At 41.1% G+C, this 19,139-nt stretch overlaps 1 protein-coding gene across 3 annotated transcripts in view; it reads left to right on the forward strand.

Annotated features, from left to right (window-relative positions):
• The window catches only part of dcma (decima), a 331,402-nt gene extending 313,306 nt beyond the window's left edge, over positions 1-18,096 (forward strand). For all 3 annotated transcript variants that reach the window (XM_072303213.1, XM_072303212.1, XM_072303214.1), the window contains exons 6-7: positions 4,559-4,735; positions 15,283-18,096. In XM_072303213.1, coding sequence (XP_072159314.1) covers positions 4,559-4,735; positions 15,283-15,404 — 299 coding nt within the window. In that variant the 3' untranslated portion in view covers positions 15,405-18,096. The remainder of the gene's footprint in view (positions 1-4,558; positions 4,736-15,282) is intronic.
• Positions 18,097-19,139: the final 1,043 nt, after the last annotated feature.

Below are 19,139 nucleotides of genomic sequence, written 5' to 3' on the forward strand. Positions count from 1 at the left end.
AAAACGCCGAGAATTTGTTTTCAGTGCATGAATATTAAAATAAAGGGGTTAAAAATTAAAAACTCAACCTTACCTTAATAACTTAAAAGTATAGTACTACGTAAGCAAGTACAAGTACGTAGTAGTGCGTATAGTAACAATGTGGAGGAATGGTGCTGGGTCCACACTATATTGCGAGGAAAACAAAGCCAAGAAATTCCAAAAATTAGTCCATCAGAGTGAAAAAAAAATTTGCTCTATTTTTTGGATTTTTTTAATAAATTTTTGACTCTAGTTGACTACTTTTTGGAATTTCTTGGTTTTGTTTTCCTCGCAATATGGTGTGGATCCAGCAACATTTTTTCGCCTTGTTAGATATAGTTCGAGCCACTCATTAGTGATTTTTTTTTTCTCACTCGTAAGTATAGTAGGTGTTGTAATTTAAAGTGTAGCACTTATAGTTGAGTTTCTAATGTTTGACCCCTTTATTTTAAATCTGACCTCAATGTTTATTAGTCCCGGTTTTTACAGTTTTAGGTCATTAATGTCTTTTGATGAAATTTTCAGACACTTTTGATCAAATCGTCACCTCCCGGCCACAGCATCACAAGCGCCATGCGACGTTTAAAAATTTCCGCCGCCCTTTTTATTTTTTTGCAGAGAAATTTTTCAACGAAGGTGTCCGAAAATTTCGCTGAATTTTCTTCGCGCTGTCGATACAAATTCAGCGAAATTTTTGAACAGATTCAACCGACAATTTCTCTGTAAAAAAATAAAATTGCTGCAGGAATTTTGAAACGTCGCATGGCGCTTGTGAAACGTTGGCCGGAAGGTTACGAAATTACGGACAAGATTTTTGAAAAATCGGGAGGAAAATATTCATAAATTTTCGTGGAAATTTTGGGCGCTTCTGGGTACCAGATGCGCCCTTTCCAACCGTTCGACTCCCCCGATGTAACATGTACTATACTACATGCCCTTTTGCCTTATGGGTAATGACGCCATTCTGGTACACCCGGGAAAATTTGATTTTTTTCTGCATCTGGTATTCGTAAAAGTTTTCGTGAAATGTTTTGCTTTTAAGCATAACAATCTCGCACGGACGTATTACCTGGTTAAAGTATTTTAGGGCCTCCTTATGCTTTAAATACTTATATCCGAGGCAGTACTTTCAGATCGATTTGAAAATATTACGAACAGTCACGTGATCTCTTCATTTTAGTGACGTATTACTGTGCTACTTTGTGATTGGTTCATTTTCTTGGCGCAGCATCGACACGTCAGCTGTTTGCGGCATTGAGCGGAAGGTTTAAGGTTATGTCATGGACCAAGAGAATGAATAAGGACCCCCAACTCCAGTTAGCGGAGACATTAGCGCTGCCTATATTTTCATCCATGGCCGATGTCACCGCCGGCCGGCCGGTCCCTCTCTTCCCCGCGACCCGCGCTTCCCCGCCCCGCTGCTGAACTCCTCTTCACGCGGCCGGGCCCCGCTCCCCCGCGACCTGCGCGCCCTACCTCGCGGCGTCGCGACGCCGCTGTCCGCTAGATCGCGTTGACGCACCAGCTTCAGAGGTTCCGCCGCTCTTTCCCGTCGTCTGATTTACAGTGCATCCTTTATGTTTCCATTCACCACCAGTTTAAGTTCATCACAAAGTTCTCGAGGAAAGTTTCAGATCTTCGCCATCGATCTGAAGTTTTGAAGGGTTTTGCGGTGAAAGAATCCCACTTTAGACTCCATCTTCGTCAGTCTTTTCGGATACATAAGTTGGTAGTAATATGCTTCGTCAAAGAAGCGCCCTCCAACGCTTGGGCGTTGGAACTGCTTGTTTGATTTCGCTACGTTTGAAAGCTCCTACGGCGTTCTTCTTTAGCACGACAGCATTTGAGAGAAAGAAAAAAGAGAACAAGAGTGAAAAGTAAATCCAAGGGCAGTTTTCATGTGGGAGATATTTGGACGTCTCTGCTCTCGAATGTTTAAATGAGAAGTAATAAAATTGCGGAGAGGAAACTTCCTGAAAAGAGTATTTTCTGGTCCCTTTTCTGAGAGCCTTGGAATTGCATCGATACACTGCTAAAAATGGGCGAACCCTGCTAGAAATTGGCGATAGGAGCTGCGTTTCAAAATACCATAGGAGTTCTAATAGCCGACTGAAGAAGGCGATAGAAAATTATATAGCTGGCTGTAGAAAGTGGAAAAAATCATACGGCCGGGCTACACGAAGCGATAAAAAATTAAACAGCCGGGCTATAGTTCCTGTCGCCGGGCTTTACACTTTATCGCCTGGCTGTTGCTTTTTCGCCATTGGCTATAAAAGGCTACGAGGTGTGATCAAAAAGTTCCCGGACTGGTGCCGCCCTGGGCTGAAAAATGGTCCAAACGAGCTAAACTTAGGCTCGTTTGAAAGCTTATACTCTCACGAGTACACTCCTTTTTAGTTTTTGAAAAAATATTTATTAGTTTTCGCACAGCGTCAATTTTACGGAGACGTGTTTGCGCCGTGCGGCGATTTTGTCTGCGAACGAGAAATGACCAACATCCTTTTCCAACTTTGAGGTGGCTGATAAGACAGGTGCATCCAGCGATCACGCTGATATGAGTCTATCCTACCTCTGGTGTACTTGCACAAGATAAACCACTATTTTTTACCTGAAATGTGTCACTTGGAACGCATCAAGATGCAATTTTTCGAGTATTATCGTTAATTATTCGAAAAATTGCATCTTGATGCGTTCCAAGTGACACATTTCAGGTAAAAAATAGTGGTTTATCTTGTGCAAGTACACCAGAGGTAGGATAGACTCATATCAGCGTGATCGCTGGATGCACCTGTCTTATCAGCCACCTCAAAGTTGGAAAAGGATGTTGGTCATTTCTCGTTCGCAGACAAAATCGCCGCACGGCGCAAACACGTCTCCGTAAAATTGACGCTGTGCGAAAACTAATAAATATTTTTTCAAAAACTAAAAAGGAGTGTACTCGTGAGAGTATAAGCTTTCAAACGAGCCTAAGTTTAGCTCGTTTGGACCATTTTTCAGCCCTTTTCAAAATTTATTTTTTTGAATTAAAAAAATCGCCATGCGACGCAAACACGTCTCCGTAAAATTGACACTGTGCAAAAACCAATTGATATTTTTTCAAAAACTAAAAAGGAGTGTACTCGTGAGAGTATAAGCTTTCAAACGAGCCTAAGTTTAGCTCGTTTGGACCATTTTTCAGCCCAGGGCGGCACCAGTCCGGGAACTTTTTCACACCCCCAACACCAACACCCCTTTTCAAACACCTCGCATAAGAAATTGTGTAGGAATTCGTGTGCTTCGTAAATTCGCAAGTTTGTACGGAATCACCGTAATATTTACAAAACGCGCATTATATTTTCCTTTACTACATATTTGTTTTCATCAATTAAAATGAGAATAATCCATACAGAGTGTGCAAACATTTCAAAGTCATGAGTTGAACAACGCTGACTCCACGAGATTAAATATTAGAGCCTAACACAAAGCGGAGCGGCGGCGCACTGGTGCCTACAAACCTAACAGGGATACTTCACGCATTGCGCAATGCGTGAAGTATCCCTGTTAGGTTTGTAGGCGCCAATGCGCCGCAACGTGCCACGGCGCCTCAAGCAACTATTTCACAACAGAGGTGTTGCACAGTATCGTACGAAATTGAAGGCGCTCCAACATATTATCGTAGGAATGGCAGGCATCCTTCAAAAGTACGGAGCTTCCCTCGCAAAATAAATCAAGATACTACGGCCCAAAAAGAGAGCAGTAGTCCAAAAACTCACTAAGTCCTAGCATCCGTAATGAGTAACGGATAGCATACACTTTATCGTCAGGCTGTTGCTTAATCGCTATCGGCTATAAAAGGCTATAAGAAATTGTGTTGCCGGCTATAGAAGCTATTGGAAATCTTACAGTCGGCTGTAGGTCTATGGTATTTTGAAACACAGATTCTACTGCCAATTTTTACCGGGAATTTCTGCTAAGTGGAACTAGAGACGGGTAGAAAATATGGGATGTGCTCTAGAAAGCTGAATAAGAAACAATGTAAAAGTGGACGTGATTCCATCCGTGGAAATGGAAAAGTGACATTTTACATGAAACCAATGAAACAATGAAATTTAATACCAAATCTGCAACGTCGCAAATCGAAATACAAGTTTCTTAGCTTCCATCTGCGAAATGATTAATTGCCCACAGAGGTTACCCGACTTTTTTAATACTACATATTCCGCGATGTGAGCTTAGAATTCGGTACACAAGCTGTGTTCCGCATTCTAAGCACACGAGGATCAAGTCCAGTATCCCCGCGGTTTAAAACGCCTTCAAACAGTCGGTTATGCAAAATGACTCGAAAATTTTCGTGCTGTGAATCTTCATGCTGTTCAATACAACCGTTTTCATTTTACATCACTTATACAGGCAATGAATAGTTCGTAAAATGAAAATGTATTGTTGTGTACCATTTGTACATGACAATCCACATATTGATGCCTTCATCTGAACTTACAGTTAACATTTGTAAACATTTGCTCTCATTCTGACAGTTTTTATGTTTTCTCTGTTACAGAAAACCGTGCTGGTCCGTCCAATCTAGGCAATGTGATTAGTCAGATTTTACTCTGCAAAACCATAGCACCTGATTTCAATCAAGAAGAAATTCATAGTATAGCAAAAGATACCCAAGAACTGAGCAGGATAGTGTCCGAGATGCAGGAATTTATCCCGCAACAAGACAGCTCGATCGGTTAGTACCTGTCCTCCACCTAAAATCAGCCGAGAAGTTCAGCCTTCGTTACTGAAGTATATCACATCGATATATTTAAACTTTCTAACATTCGGTGGACTCTTTTGGGCAAATGCAAATTCCAGTCTCTAGATATATCAATCATTAATATTAAGTTTGATTGATGGATTGCATTTTGCAAAAAGGAACCATAAGCATTCCAATGTCGCTAAGATTGTGCAACTTTGTTTACCTTGAAAATATAAATTGATTATCTAAACAAGTTGTATCTTTACTCCCAATACACCGTAAATTCAATCCGAAAATTAACATGGTAAATTTATTTATTGCAAGGTTACAGTAATTTTATTACGAGGGATATAAGTTGCACAATCCTAGCTACATTGAAATGGTCTTTGAACCTTTTTGCAAAATGCAATCCATAAGAGGCTGAAATTTTCATTTTTCCAAAATAGTCCACCAAATTTCAAAAAGTTTAAATACATCGATTTTGCCCAGCGCTAAAAGACTCTTGCACTAAAGCTGAGTACACATTAATTTCCCACTCCATCCAAGTGTCCATTCGCTTGACCTAGTCTGTCAGACTCAGATCGTAGGAATCCGAACATGTGTCAGGCGTATGTGTGAAGACGCAATCGGGAGAGGAAACGAAAGAAGAGGAAAAAAGACGACGACAAAGGAAGAGAAGAGGGAGAAGAAGAAGAGGAAGAAAATGGTGAAGAGAAATAGGAGGAAGGAAAATAACAAAAGAAAGAATAACAGAAAAAAGGAGGGATAAGTAACGTCTTCTTCTTAATTCGTTTTACCTTTGTATTCTTTTTCTTTCTCTCCTTCTCCTCCTCTTCCTCCTTCTTCTTTTTATTTCTCTCCCTTTTCTTCTTCTTTTTCTTCTTATTATTGTTCCTCTTTTTCTTCTTTTCTTCTTTTCCTTCTTATTCTCCCTCTTCCTCTTATTCTTTTTTTCTTTTTTCTTCTTCTTCTTCTTCTTCTTCTTCTTCTTCTTCTTCTTTTTCTTCTTTTTTTCTTCTTATTCTCCCTCTTCCTCTTATTCTTTTTCTTGTTATTCTTCTTCCTCTTCTTCTTCACCATCTCCCTCTCACCTTCCATGATCGTTGTAGTCGCCGTTTTAAAAATAATATTTAATGCAGCCCTCATCTGACTCATGCCAGGATTCCTAAGCTACGGGTTTCTTGTCATTTCATGATGATACCACTATTCGATCACGTGAGAGCTCGTGTTGCCTACACTAAATATTGAAGGCAAAATGATATAGCGTTGAAGTTACGTTTTCCACTTTGGTTGGAAGCTTATTTTCTCAAAACTCTCTATATGCTCACGACCTCATTGTTATTCAATCTCATTCAGTTATGGCAAGCCTTGGGCTAAAGTTGCAATCCTGGATCCGCTGGCAGGATGGGAGGAACCTTCGGTTGGCCCCTCGACAAACGCAGTGGGGATTTTTGAAAGTTGGCAGCACTGTTTTTACTCCATTTAAATGAATGTAAAACACTCGATTCATGATGAGCCAGCATGCCTCACCTAAAATCGATATTTTTAATGAATTTAAATAGAGGAAAAACAGTATTGCCAACTTTCAAGAATCACGACTGATCGGTGCGACCCGACGGTGAAAATGGAAAAGCACGTATTTCAATTTGTTAATATGCAGATTTTTTCATGATCATTACATAGAATGTTCCGAAGTTAAACGTGAATATTTCCATATTTTGTAAGTTGGCAACAGTGTTTTTCCTCCATTTACATGAATGTAAAACAATCGATTCTTGGTGAGCCAGCTTGCCTTACCTAAAATCGATATTTTTAATGGATTTCAACGGAGGAAAAACAGTGTTGCCAACTTGGAAAATCGCCGCTGGGCGAGCGCCGGCCGTGGCCGTGGCAGTGACAGATTAAATTTTCCGTGCGTCATCGTGGACAACCTGAGGGAATGCACTCGTCGACGATTGTTATTTCGGCTGGAGACAAATGAAAAAATAATGACGTCGCGTGGACGGGGTGCTTGAGCCCATGCTCAACTTGTCGCTGTAAAATTTCCCTTCGCCGCACAGTGGTACGATTTGATGGGAGAGGTCGAACTAGAGTACTGCCGTGCTGAGGAATCACGCCGTATGAACATTCAAGAGTTGCCAAATTTCTTTCTATGAAGTATATTTTTAGAGGGAAATCAGGACTAGTTTTACTTGATATTTTCAGGAACTTCAGAAGAGATTGCGAGCAAAATCATCCGAAAAATTTGAAGAAAAATATTCATGAGTTCACCAGGAAATTCGTTTTTTATCAAAGAAATTTTGGCAACGCCTGAAGGTTCATCCGGCGTTCTTCCTTAGCAAAGCAAAGTACGTGTATGAGAAGAGTATGGACCAGGGGCGTGGCATGCTTTGCGACATATCGATTAATCGGTCATTTAAAACTATGGAAGAGAATCGATAGACTGGGTGCACGCAACAAACACCTTATAATAATCGACTCTTCACCATAGCTTCAAATGGGGAGGTATCGATTATCGATCATTCATGCCTCGCCACTGGTGGGAACATTAATAGATTTTACCTCTATTAATACGAAACGTAGAAGTGTGTCACTTACGTGTGTCAAGTGTGTTCTCATACAAAATGTCCATTAAAAATTACCCCTTGAAATTTATAATGTGATAGGATCAACAACAAAATTTGCGGTTTTAGGGAAAAAATGTCATGTTCAATCTCATTCAATCGCTCGTCCCAGTGGCGATTTCTGAAAGTTGGCAACACTTTTTTTCCTCCATTTAAACGTATGTAAAACAATCGATTCATAGTCAGCCAGTTTGCCTTACCGAAAATCGATATTTTTAATGGATTTAAATTGAGGAAAACAGTGTTGCTAACTTGCTACATCGTCCCACCGTGCGACAGTCCGTCACCGCGAGCGACACTCGCCCCAGTCGAAATGCAGGTCAAGAGATGCACAAATTACTTTGCCGCCTCCTCTCCTGCGCCTCTACAGAAAAATTGTCTAGGGGCTCCAAAAGCTCACCGCCAGGCTAGTGTTTTTGAGAAGCTGTTGCTCTCCGCGTCGGTGTATCGGTGCCAGTACCTAGCGATTTTCCAAGTTGGCAACACTATTTTTCTTCCATTTAAATCCATTAAAACTATCGATTTTCCATTTAAATCCATTCAAATCCATTGAAACTATTGGTCTTCCATTTAAATCCATTAAAAGTATCGATTTCAGGTGAAGTGAGCCGCCTCACCAAGAATCGATTCTTTGACACACGTCTAAATGGACCACGGAGAAAAAAACTTCGTGCGTGGGACCCGAAGTTTAGGTCATATGGATCTCTGAAGTTTTCGGATTGAGCATCTGAACACCTTAGGTCCAGCTGCTGAGGTTTGGATCACACATCTGAAACTTCAGTTCTTACATCTGAAGTACTTCGGTTTTCACATCCGAAAAACTTCGGTTCTCACATCCGAAAAACTTCGGTTCTCACATCTGAAGTACTTCAGATGTAAGAACTGAAGTTTCAGATGTGTGATCCGAACCTTGACAGCTAGACCTAAAGTGTTCAGATGCTCAATCGGAAAACTTCAGAGATCCATATGACCTAAACTTCGGGTCCCACGCACAAGGTTTTTTTCTCCGTGAGGAAAAGCAGTGTCGCCAATTTTCAAGAACCGTTACTGATCTATGCGATGCGGTGGGGAAAATCGAAAAATAAGTATCTCCATCTGTATGAATCGAATTGGGCGAACGTGAAGGGAGCTACATCTTCGACGTAATTCATTTTGAGTGCGATCGATTTATCTGAAATTTTCAGCATTCGGTGGTGAATTTTGAAACAGCCGACATATTGATCTCCGGAGCAATTATTAGAGAATGATCATACTACCGTTTATATTCAAATCACTAAATACAAAAAGGGCACATGTCCAGAAAACCAAATTGTTCAGGAGACACAAAAAACTGTTTATTTCGTGGTAGATATTTTTTGAAAAGTCGTTATGTTTAAAAAATATCTACCACGAAATAAACAGCTTTTTGTGTCTCCTGAACAATTTGGTTTTCTGGACATGTGCCCTTTTTGTATTTAGTGATTCATTTTGAAAGCTGAAATAAAGGCTGCAAAAGCACTGTTCCTGGTTGTTCGATTAATCGAAATCGGGAGAGACTCTCTCGAATCGAAATGCAGGTCAAGAGTTACGCAAATTACTTTGCCGTCCCTCCCCTCCCTCCACCCACGAAGGAAAATTGTCTCAAGGCTTGAAAAGCTCGCTGTCATGCTGGTATTTCAGCGAAGTCATTCCGTTCATGTCAGACACAGTATATATTTTAGAGAAAAAGTCCCTGCTTCTCCAATCCGAGTAGTGTGATAGACTGATTTTGATAGCGAAACAGTGCAGTTATACATATACTGTTCTGCCTAGAAATTGCACAACACATAGAGGAAAAATAGGTTTTTATCTACGTCGCATACAGTGTAGCGACCTTGAGCCGAAGTCAGGCATAAAATTGATAACTGAAATCGGAATTTTTTTTTTTTTTTTTAATTTCGTCTTATTTTACATTTTAAGGATTGTTTTAATACGGAAATTGTTGAGGAAAATCAATGGAATCGCTTTTTGACCGCTCTGTTTTGTATAAACGAAGAAAGAGGCTTTTGATCAAATGTACTAATGCATTTGACGTTTAGAACAACAAGTCTACCTGAAAACTATTTCAAATTATGTCATTTTGGCCTTATGGCTTATCTTCAATTGTCAGGGAATTTCACTCAAATGTGTCAGGGAAATCAGGGAAATTTCAGGGAATTTCATTTCCCAAATGTTGTGGTAACCCTGCTTCTGGCAAATTGGTTTCCTGCGTAAATTATTCAAGGGATCAATACTCAGGATTTGAGAACCTTCTTCCCACCCGTATTTTCAGCGGTATAAGTGTAGCTCCTGAATTATTCCGAGTCGAATTCGGGAAGCTTTACAAAACGCCCGGAGATTTCACGAGGCCCGAAACTGGAACAAAGTGCAGTTGATGAGGTGAGAGAGGAGGCAAGAAAAACACCGAGAAAACGTGTAGATAAATTATTCACCCTTGGTTCCCCCAAGACGGTCTTCGGGTCACTAAATGCCTTTCCGTTCAATCACCCTCCTTCAATCTTGTTTACGCTCCTCCGGAGAGACCTGCAGTTGACAAAATTGCCTTTTCATTGATTCTAAAATGTTCCGCGCGGCACTTCTGCTCGGGGAGGCTGAGATGATGAACACTGGACCAAAAAACCAGCATCTCGAAGCGGAATGGTATAGGCATCATGGTTACAATACCTTGTTCAGCAATACACATGGGCGGATCCAGCAATTTGGCAACACCGGATTTCCTCCATTTCAACCCATGTTAAATAATCGATTCTTGGGAGCATCTGGTCCCTCTTAGAATCGATACGTTTCCATAGGTTTAAATGGAGAAAAACAACGTTGCCAATTTGCTGGATCCGCCAATGGCAATACATCAACGATGAGTCTGTTGCGCTGGTCACAAAATCGAGTTTTGATACTTGATTCTTGCAGATTACCTGAAAACAACAAGAATTGTTCAAACTTTGTTCAATATTAACCGAACTATCGCGCTTTGAAATATTCGGTTTGTGACGTCGTTCACCATAGCAGTGACGCCTCTGGTTTCTTCCATCTTGCTTTCATTTGAGTTTCACATTGAGCAACCGGTGCAAACGAGTATCTGACGAATCCAAGATGGTAGAGCTCATGGTCTGCATAATCGCGGTAGATGACGTCATAAACCGAATTTTTCAAAGCGCGATATCCCGGTTACTATTCAAAGGAAAAAATTGCTGTTTGGACAGATCGTATTATTTTTAGCTGATCTGCTGAATTGTATATTGATTGATGTTGAAAGCTTTACTTAAGTAGCAATTTTCAACGGAAAAATTGCGATATTTTGAGATTAAGTTCCGATTTCCTACAAATTTGTAGTGATAAAATCGCTAAGATCATCCGCATCTGAGCGATTATCCTCAATCTTGTCGCACTTTTATCCCTATAAAATCGTGTTCGATAAAATCTAAATTTTATCTCAATGTCACAATTCTTTGTTAGATACTGTTGCATTGAATCGCCGTCGATAAAATTGCGATTTTATTGCAAATTTTAGCGATGAAATCGCAATTTTGTATTCGGTCATTTCGCAATTTTTCATTCGATCATATCGCAATTTTTTATTCGATCATATCGCAATTTTTATTCGATCAAATCGCAATTTTTCATTCGATCATATCGCAATTCTTTATTCGATCATATCGCAATTTTTATTCGATCAAATCGCAATTTTTCATTCGATCATATCCCAACAATCTCTCTTATATAAAGTTATACGATTTACCCCGCGACCCTCTGAACATCGGTCCCCGCCACGCCGTCCCAGCGCGTCCCGCGCCCTTGATGTTCGTTCGGCGGACCCCTCGCGGCCGGGTCTCCGTTCTCCCCGCGGGTTTTCCCGTTCCCACCCCCAGGGGGGTTGCTACGGGCCCCGGGGGTGGTTCCGTTTTTCGCCCGTCCCTCGGCCTGGCGCGCGTCTTTCCGGTCGCGCTTCGACGTGCGGTCGCGTCCCGGCTATCGGCTCCTTGTCCCTCCGGCCGTTTCGTTTTTTTGCGCTTCCGGGGGGCGCGGTGCCCCTCGGACCGTTCCGTCGGCCGATTCCTTGTAACGGTCACTTCGTACCTCCCCGTTCGTCCCCCGGGCTCGGGGTTCCGTCTGCGGACGGGTCCTACTGTGCCGACGTCCGATAAGGTCGGATTTCGGATCCGGCGACCCGGGAGGGGCGCTGGGGCCCCGCGACCGTTTTCGGAAAAACCGCCACCGCTCCCGTCACGTTCGGCCCGCGGCCTGGGGTTTCGGTCAGCGGGGGCCCCCGGCCGGCCGGCGTCCCGTCCCCGCTGAATTTTCGACCCCGAACTCCCGGGGTGGGCGCGGTGCCCCTCGGACCGTTTCGTCGGTCGATTCCTTGTAACGGTCACTTCGTACCTCCCCGTTCGTCCCCCGGGCTCGTGGTTCCGTCGGCGGACGGGTCCTACGGTGCCGACGTCCGATAAGGGCGGGTATCGTGATCCGGCGATCCGGGGAGGCGCTGGTGCCCTTCGAACGTTTCTGGGAAATTCGTTTCTGCGCCCTCCTCGTCGGTCGATCGGGGCCGCGTTTTTGCCGTGCGGTCCCTTCATTCGTTGCGCGTTCGGCGGAGCTGGCCTTCGGCCGGCTTTGGCGGGGGGGGGGGGGGGGGGGGGGCGCCGCGAGTCCCTCCGCGTAGGCGTCGCGGCTACTCTGATGGTCTACTCTGAAACGACGACCGGAGCTCGGTCGCCCTTTTGTTGTATACGGAACGAGCGTTTCTACGGCTACCGTCCCGATTGTTCGAGTGTTGCGGTGTTGCCGGATCTTTCTCAGCGGTCGGAGAGTTCTGTTCGTGTACATCGTGTGGAAACGGGAAATTCCGCAACTGCTCACATATGTTTTTTTTGTCATTTTATTTTTACGTTATTCATATGAAATTTCCATCCTGCGAATTTCCATCGCCAACTGTTTGGTGCTCAGTCGGGAACATCGAGGTTTCCTTTCTGCAGACTCGCCGCACTCCCCACGCGCCGAAGGATTTTCTGTCAACCCTAGCCTTTCGTGCCAAGCAGGAATCTTTTTAACTCAAACCAACTTTAACGCCCTTATTTTAAAAAAGAAAATCAATAATATTGTCACACCCCGCCAAGAAAATCATTGTTGAACAATTTCTGGCAAATTCTCATGGAATATTCACGTTAATGTTTAGGGCCAATGCGGGCGGGACCCCTAAAAATTCGATTTTAAAGTTGACATTTTGCATAGGGCTTTTCAATGGTCTATAAAGTGATTTCAGACCGGAGGGCACCAATTTTCTAAATTCGTTTTTTGATATTTGTTTTGTATGAAGCTGATTCGTCTGAAATTTGAAGATTTCCGAATAGTATCTCAAGATGATGTCGAAGCCATTCACATATTCGGTAGGGATGGATTTGTATGTGAATGTTTCTATGTGATCATTCTTTTTTTATATATATGTTTTTTTCCTTTTGGAATTGCTCGGATTGCGGACGGAAATTTTTCCTTGCAGTATGGCAATGAAAACGTCCTTACGTCATTGCCGTACTTCTCTGCTTTAACATGATTTTTTGGAGTAACTATTTCTACGAATCACCTTAACTAAATAAAGTGCCAACATTTTCAACTATCAAACTATCAACTATCAAAGGACCCCGCACGGTTCTTATGGAAAATGGCCCTCTGTCAAATGCGTTGAAACTTCAGTATGTTGTGCAGCATGTCATCGTGAACAAAAGTTCCTATAGGCCAAACAAGATCCCATGTGCGGTTTTCGAGATATTCGCCGTTTTATGTGCGTAACCGGAGGTTTCGCGCGCTCCCGCCGGAGCCATACCATTGTGCGGCGCCGCTCGTGCCCTTCCCTCCCAGTCACTCTCCGCTGCCCCGCCGCCCATACCTCGGCTCCTCTATCGCTCCAACTACGACGCTCACGAGGCTGCGCCCATCATTACCGGACCGCGCCCGCACGCCGTCTTCTTACGCGGCCTCTTCTTCGGCCATGTCGCCTCTTTTTCTCATCGATCCTTTCTCTAAGTCTTCAGAAACGTTTAAGAAGTCCATTTTTACTAAACATGATGATGCTAGTATCACAAATAATACAAAAAGAGAGGAAAAACAAATGATAATCCATGCGAAAGTACGTAGGAGGGTTGGAATGCCTAAGAGACGTTAAATAAAACGAACTTTTTTTTTATTTTCTTCCCTCTTCCTTTCTTTCTTTTTTTTCTTCATTTTTCTCATGTGGAAGCAGTGAAAGTAACTTCTGTCGGAAGATGATGTTGATGTTTTTTCTTTTTTTTTTTTTCTTTCAATAATGACGTGGCGGAGGTTGAGGGTAATTAGTCGGCTGACGATGCCCAAGTAGGAATTAAGTTTGCTTTAGTCTTGACTTAGCTGACAAAAGGCCCCGTACGCGCATGAATGTTACGGTCGACCAGCAACTCTTTTTCATCATCTCTATGGAGTTCGTCTTGGATGTACGATCTGATTAGAGGATACGATCAGCAGATAATAAGATGGCTGATAAGGTGGTGCTGCAAGTTGGAGCGACTTAAGATGTGACCATTTACGCCTAAATGGACATCTCTCTTCCTTGAGTTCAGTTATTAATGATCCCTCTCTCCTCCTCCATTGGTGCGGTTCAGCTAAGTCAAGACTAAAGCAAACTTAATTCCTACTTGGGCATCGTCAGCCGACTATTTACCCTGAACCTCCGCCACGTCATTATTGAAAGAAAAAAAAAAAAGAAAAAACATCAACATCATCTTCCGACAGAAGTTACTTTCACTGCTTCCACATGAGAAAAATGAAGAACAAAAAGAAAGAAAGGAAGAGGGAAGAAAATAAAAAAAAAGTTCGTTTTATTTAACGTCTCTTAGGCATTCCAACCCTCCTACGTACTTTCGCATGGATAATCATTTGTTTTTCCTCTCTTTTTGTATTATTTGTGATACTAGCATCATCATGTTTAGTAAAAATGGACTTCTTAAACGTTTCTGAAGACTTAGAGAAAGGATCGATGAGAAAAAGAGGCGACATGGCCGAAGAAGAGGCCGCGTAAGAAGACGGCGTGCGGGCGCGGTCCGGTAATGATGGGCGCAGCCTCGTGAGCGTCGTAGTTGGAGCGATAGAGGAGCCGAGGTATGGGCGGCGGGGCAGCGGAGAGTGACTGGGAGGGAAGGGCACGAGCGGCGCCGCACAATGGTATGGCTCCGGCGGGAGCGCGCGAAACCTCCGGTTACGCACATAAAACGGCGAATATCTCGAAAACCGCACATGGGATCTTGTTTGGCCTATAGGAACTTTTGTTCACGATGACATGCTGCACAACATACTGAAGTTTCAACGCATTTGACAGAGGGCCATTTTCCATAAGAACCGTGCGGGGTCCTTTCAAACAATCAAATTTCAAACTATCAAAATTTCCGACAATGACAAAAATGATTATAATATACCTATAATGTAATAAAATTTACACGCTCTAATCATTTAATTTGTATTACCTTTATGTTATGTACCTACATGTTATACTATTTTTGAAATAAATTTTGCCAACATGCTTTTCAATTCATTCTGCAACATTTCATTCCCACGTGGTGATAATGATTTATAATGCCCATAATTCAATGTAATGCATTATAATAGTAATGCCGCATTATAATGTCGTATAATACATCGCAACGATTCATGTCGCCTACTGATTATTGATTATTGTGTGATGAATTCTGTTTTCTCTGATTGTATGTTTCATACGTGCGAAGCACGTACGGGTCGCTAGTAGTCGATAAAATTGCGATACATCCTCCGATCAAAGCACAACGTATCGTGATCACGGATGCAATTGGGAAAAAGAGAGTAATATTTTCTCTCTTTTATTTTATTTTTACTAAAAAAAGAATTTCCGAACTGTTTCAGAGCGAGCAGAAGCTTTAATAGCGGAGAACGGGCAACAAAAAGACCGAAAGAAGAAGAGGAGAAACTCTCTGTACCGGAACGTAGGATCTTTTTGCTGCATTTGCCGGCCGAACTTCTTGTGATCACCTTTGCTCCTAATTACACCCACGTACTACTACAAAGAACTAATTAGATTAGCTCCCGCTCCTCACGAGAGAAACTCGATTATGTGTACATTTCCACCACCCGTTTTCTCCGCTCACGAGAGGAAGTCTACAGAATCAACGCTCTGTGGTATACGAAAGAAGTCGATAGGAATGGTCGCGAAACTAGTTGCAATTCACGAAAGTTGGCAACGCTTTTTTCCTCCATTTAAATCCATTGAAAATATCGATTTTAGGGGAGCAAGCTGCCTCTCTATGAATCGATTGTTTTACATACATTTAAAGGGAGGAAAACGAGTGTTGCCAACTTTCAAAAATTGCCACTATGCAAAACATGTATCTTGATCAAAAGGCTTCATTTGGGGAGAGCACAAAGGCGAGGCGTGTATGATCGATAATTATCGATTTTTTTCTCATTTGAAGCTACGGTAAAGACTCGATTATCAAAATGCTCGTTGCAAACACCCGGTTTATCGATCCTTTCCCATCGCTTTAAATGGCATAACAATCGATTTATCGCAAAGCGATTGCTTCCCTACCCCGGTATTTTAAATTTGATCTCTCGAGGGGAAATTTTGATCATTTTAGAGCGTTTTTGGGATTTTCTGAATCCCGATTTTGCCCCCATTCAATCAAATTGCCCTCACTGAAAAACTTTTACCCCTCCGAAAACGTTTTAGCGTTCCAGCGGTACTGATAAGGAATTTTTGTGCTCTTCCCAGATTTTTTTCTCAATTCATGAAGCCAATAGGTAAAAGTCCGAAAAAGCTGATCTCAGTTTGAACATAATCATATTGTTTATTATACGCATACTTTCTATATGCAACTAAAACTTGTCAAAAAGCACTGCAAAACGGTTGGAAGTTCAGTGGTTGTGTTTGTACAATAAATCATAGTTTTTGTAAAGTATCCTCTGCGAAATTTTCTTAACTTGATCTTAGCATGAGTATGATAAAACAAATCCGGCAAAAGATATGAGCCTTCCTTGGAGCGTGTGCACATTTTTCAAACTTTCTTTTAGTAATTCCATCCAAGCGAATATGCCTTGTAAGGCATTGTACACTGAGTGTTTACATTCATTCGCAGTAACATATGAATATTTTGCAAATCATATACGTGATGCATTTTTTCCATTTGAAAAAAATACCCTACGTCAATTCTGTAAAATGTATTTGTATTATAAATATTTTTTATGCCGCTATTGTATTTTAAAACCGGATATTGCGCGTTTTCTTATGAATGGAATACAAATAGATCAGAAGCAAAAATATGAATATGTTTGATACTGAAGAGTCTTATAATTTACTGAGCATTAAAAAGTATCTCTCAGATTGTTTAATGAACCGATTTGATCATTTCGTATTACAGATTTAGTCACTTTACATGTAGGTAAATCAATATGTATGTATCACTACAGATTATGAACTTTTGTAGGTACTGCAAGTCAACACGTTGAGTTCGAAACAGTAACCATACAAAATGTTTAGTTCCACCTCTTAATAAAATATATCAATTTTCTTTTTGACTGGTCCAGCTCTTGAGAGTACCGCGATGTCACTATCTTACAAAGTTTCAAAATCTTTCAGTTCTAATTGTAGAAAGACTGCAAGAATTTTTTCGAGGTGAAATTCATAAAATATTTTCTGCATGAGTGATAATGGACATTTATTAGATCTGCTTGGATGTGCAGCGATTTTATAAATACCATACAAATGAAAAATTGAGACCAGCCTCAAAGAGAGAAGAATGGTAGTGTTTTCATTTGGTATCGTAGATTTCCGATTTTCTTGGAATGGTGAATCAGTTTTTTTTTTTTGTAAATTTCCTAGATTTCGGAAACTTTTTCTCCTGTGATATCCTGATTGAGTGATAAAAACGCCAATTACGAGGCACGGCTACCAATTGAAAATTCTTCACAGAGATCCTATTTTTTTCTCTCTTTTTCTGTTCAAAAGAAACTAGATAGTAGACTTATGAAGTCAGGGTGTCTACAGGTCCGGAATTTCCGGAAAGTCCAGAAATTGCACTGGTTTTTTAAGGGGCCGTCCGGAAGTACTGATAAAGTGCGAAAATTCCGCGAGAAGGTCCGGAATTTTTGTTATTTTTTTCGCAATTCGAGCGACAAATTCAAATTTTTGAAATTTATCGAAAATCGTCAAATGGTGGTCCGGAAAAAGTACCGAATTTTTCTGTTAAGGAGGTACTGAATTTCTTCGGAATGTACTGCAAAGTACTGTAAAAGTACTGATTTTCGGCCTGCCTGTTTTAGTAGACACCCTGAGGAAGGAATTAGAAGAAAGTGCAATTGCAGTGAGTAAAAGTTTGGAATAATACCATTTCCCAGATTCTCTTATCCCAGTACTTCCTTTTACTAGGTCCTCTTCAAATATAGTTCACAAATGTACCTTTAATTAGAATTACTTAACTTTAATTATGACTCCAAAATGTACATGCTATAGGTATTGATGATTCAATTTGAAAATCACTTTTAGGCATTTCATGTATATTCGATAGTTGTTATTTTTAACAGTGTTATTTTTCTTGTCTTTGTTATACCTAATTTTAGTCAGTTATTATCAATTATCACGACTACTTGCGTTGTTCACCACTATTGAAATTTGAAATTCAAATATTAAAACTGAGGACCAATTGTTTGGCTCTTTTTTCCCCCCCTACATTGATTACATTCTTTCTCCTCGAAAAATAATCAGGGTGTCTAGCATCAGGATTTTCCCGACTATCCCGATATTATCAGGATTTGAGGTCCATCAGGATTTTAGAAAAAATCGATCGTAAAATCAGGATTTGAGAAAAGTCGGCCGTCCGATCGGACTGCTTTCGCATAGGCTCATGGAGAAATTTTAATTTTTCTCTACTAAAAATCAGGATTGGATCATTGGAAAAATTCTGAAACAGGATTTAGCAGTCAAAAAATCAGGATTTCCCAAAATGAAAAAAAACTAGACACCCTGATAATGCTGCACGGAAATTATGCAGATTGTTCGTTGAAATTGCGGGAAACAGATGTGTGAAATAGAAGATCATACAATTTGCAGTGTCCATACACGGCATATATGGACTACATTTTGCAATAAGGAACCACTATATCTGGCTCCTCCATAAAAACACCTTTCTGCATAGGGGAACCAATGGCACATATGTTGTTTCTAAAATGAGCCAGAAAAAGTGGTTCCTTATTGCAAAATGTGGTCCATATGTTCATATATGCATACAAGTTCAACAAGATGAGCTCGCGGTAAACAAGACCACAGCAAGAACACAAGAATTTGAACCGTTTAGCCGATTACGCAGTCGTTAATGGGTGATTTGGCCGATAACTGGAATAGTTTTGTCGCCGTGACAGACAACACATTTTTCGGTCATATTTTTAGTAGAAATGATAATCACTCGAATTTTTTCGCTTTAGTCTTCAAAAGGTTACGTGTGATAACGCTTTCTAATTATTTATTGCTCTGCCTCCCAATTAATATTATGTAAATTCCGAAAATGTGCTGTCTGTTACGCGGTAAAAAGTCAGCGTAATACACAGCACATTTTCGGTCATTTATATATAAGAACTGAGAAATAGAACGATAAATATTTGAAAATTGTTATAACACGTAACCCTATGTAGATTAATGCAAAAAACTTCGAGTGATTATCATTCCTACTAAAAATATGACCAAAAAATGTGTTGTCTGTTACGGCGACAAA

The sequence above is a fragment of the Bemisia tabaci genome, chromosome 8, assembly GCF_918797505.1.
Source record: "Bemisia tabaci chromosome 8, PGI_BMITA_v3".
NCBI classification, from domain to species: domain Eukaryota; kingdom Metazoa; phylum Arthropoda; class Insecta; order Hemiptera; family Aleyrodidae; genus Bemisia; species Bemisia tabaci.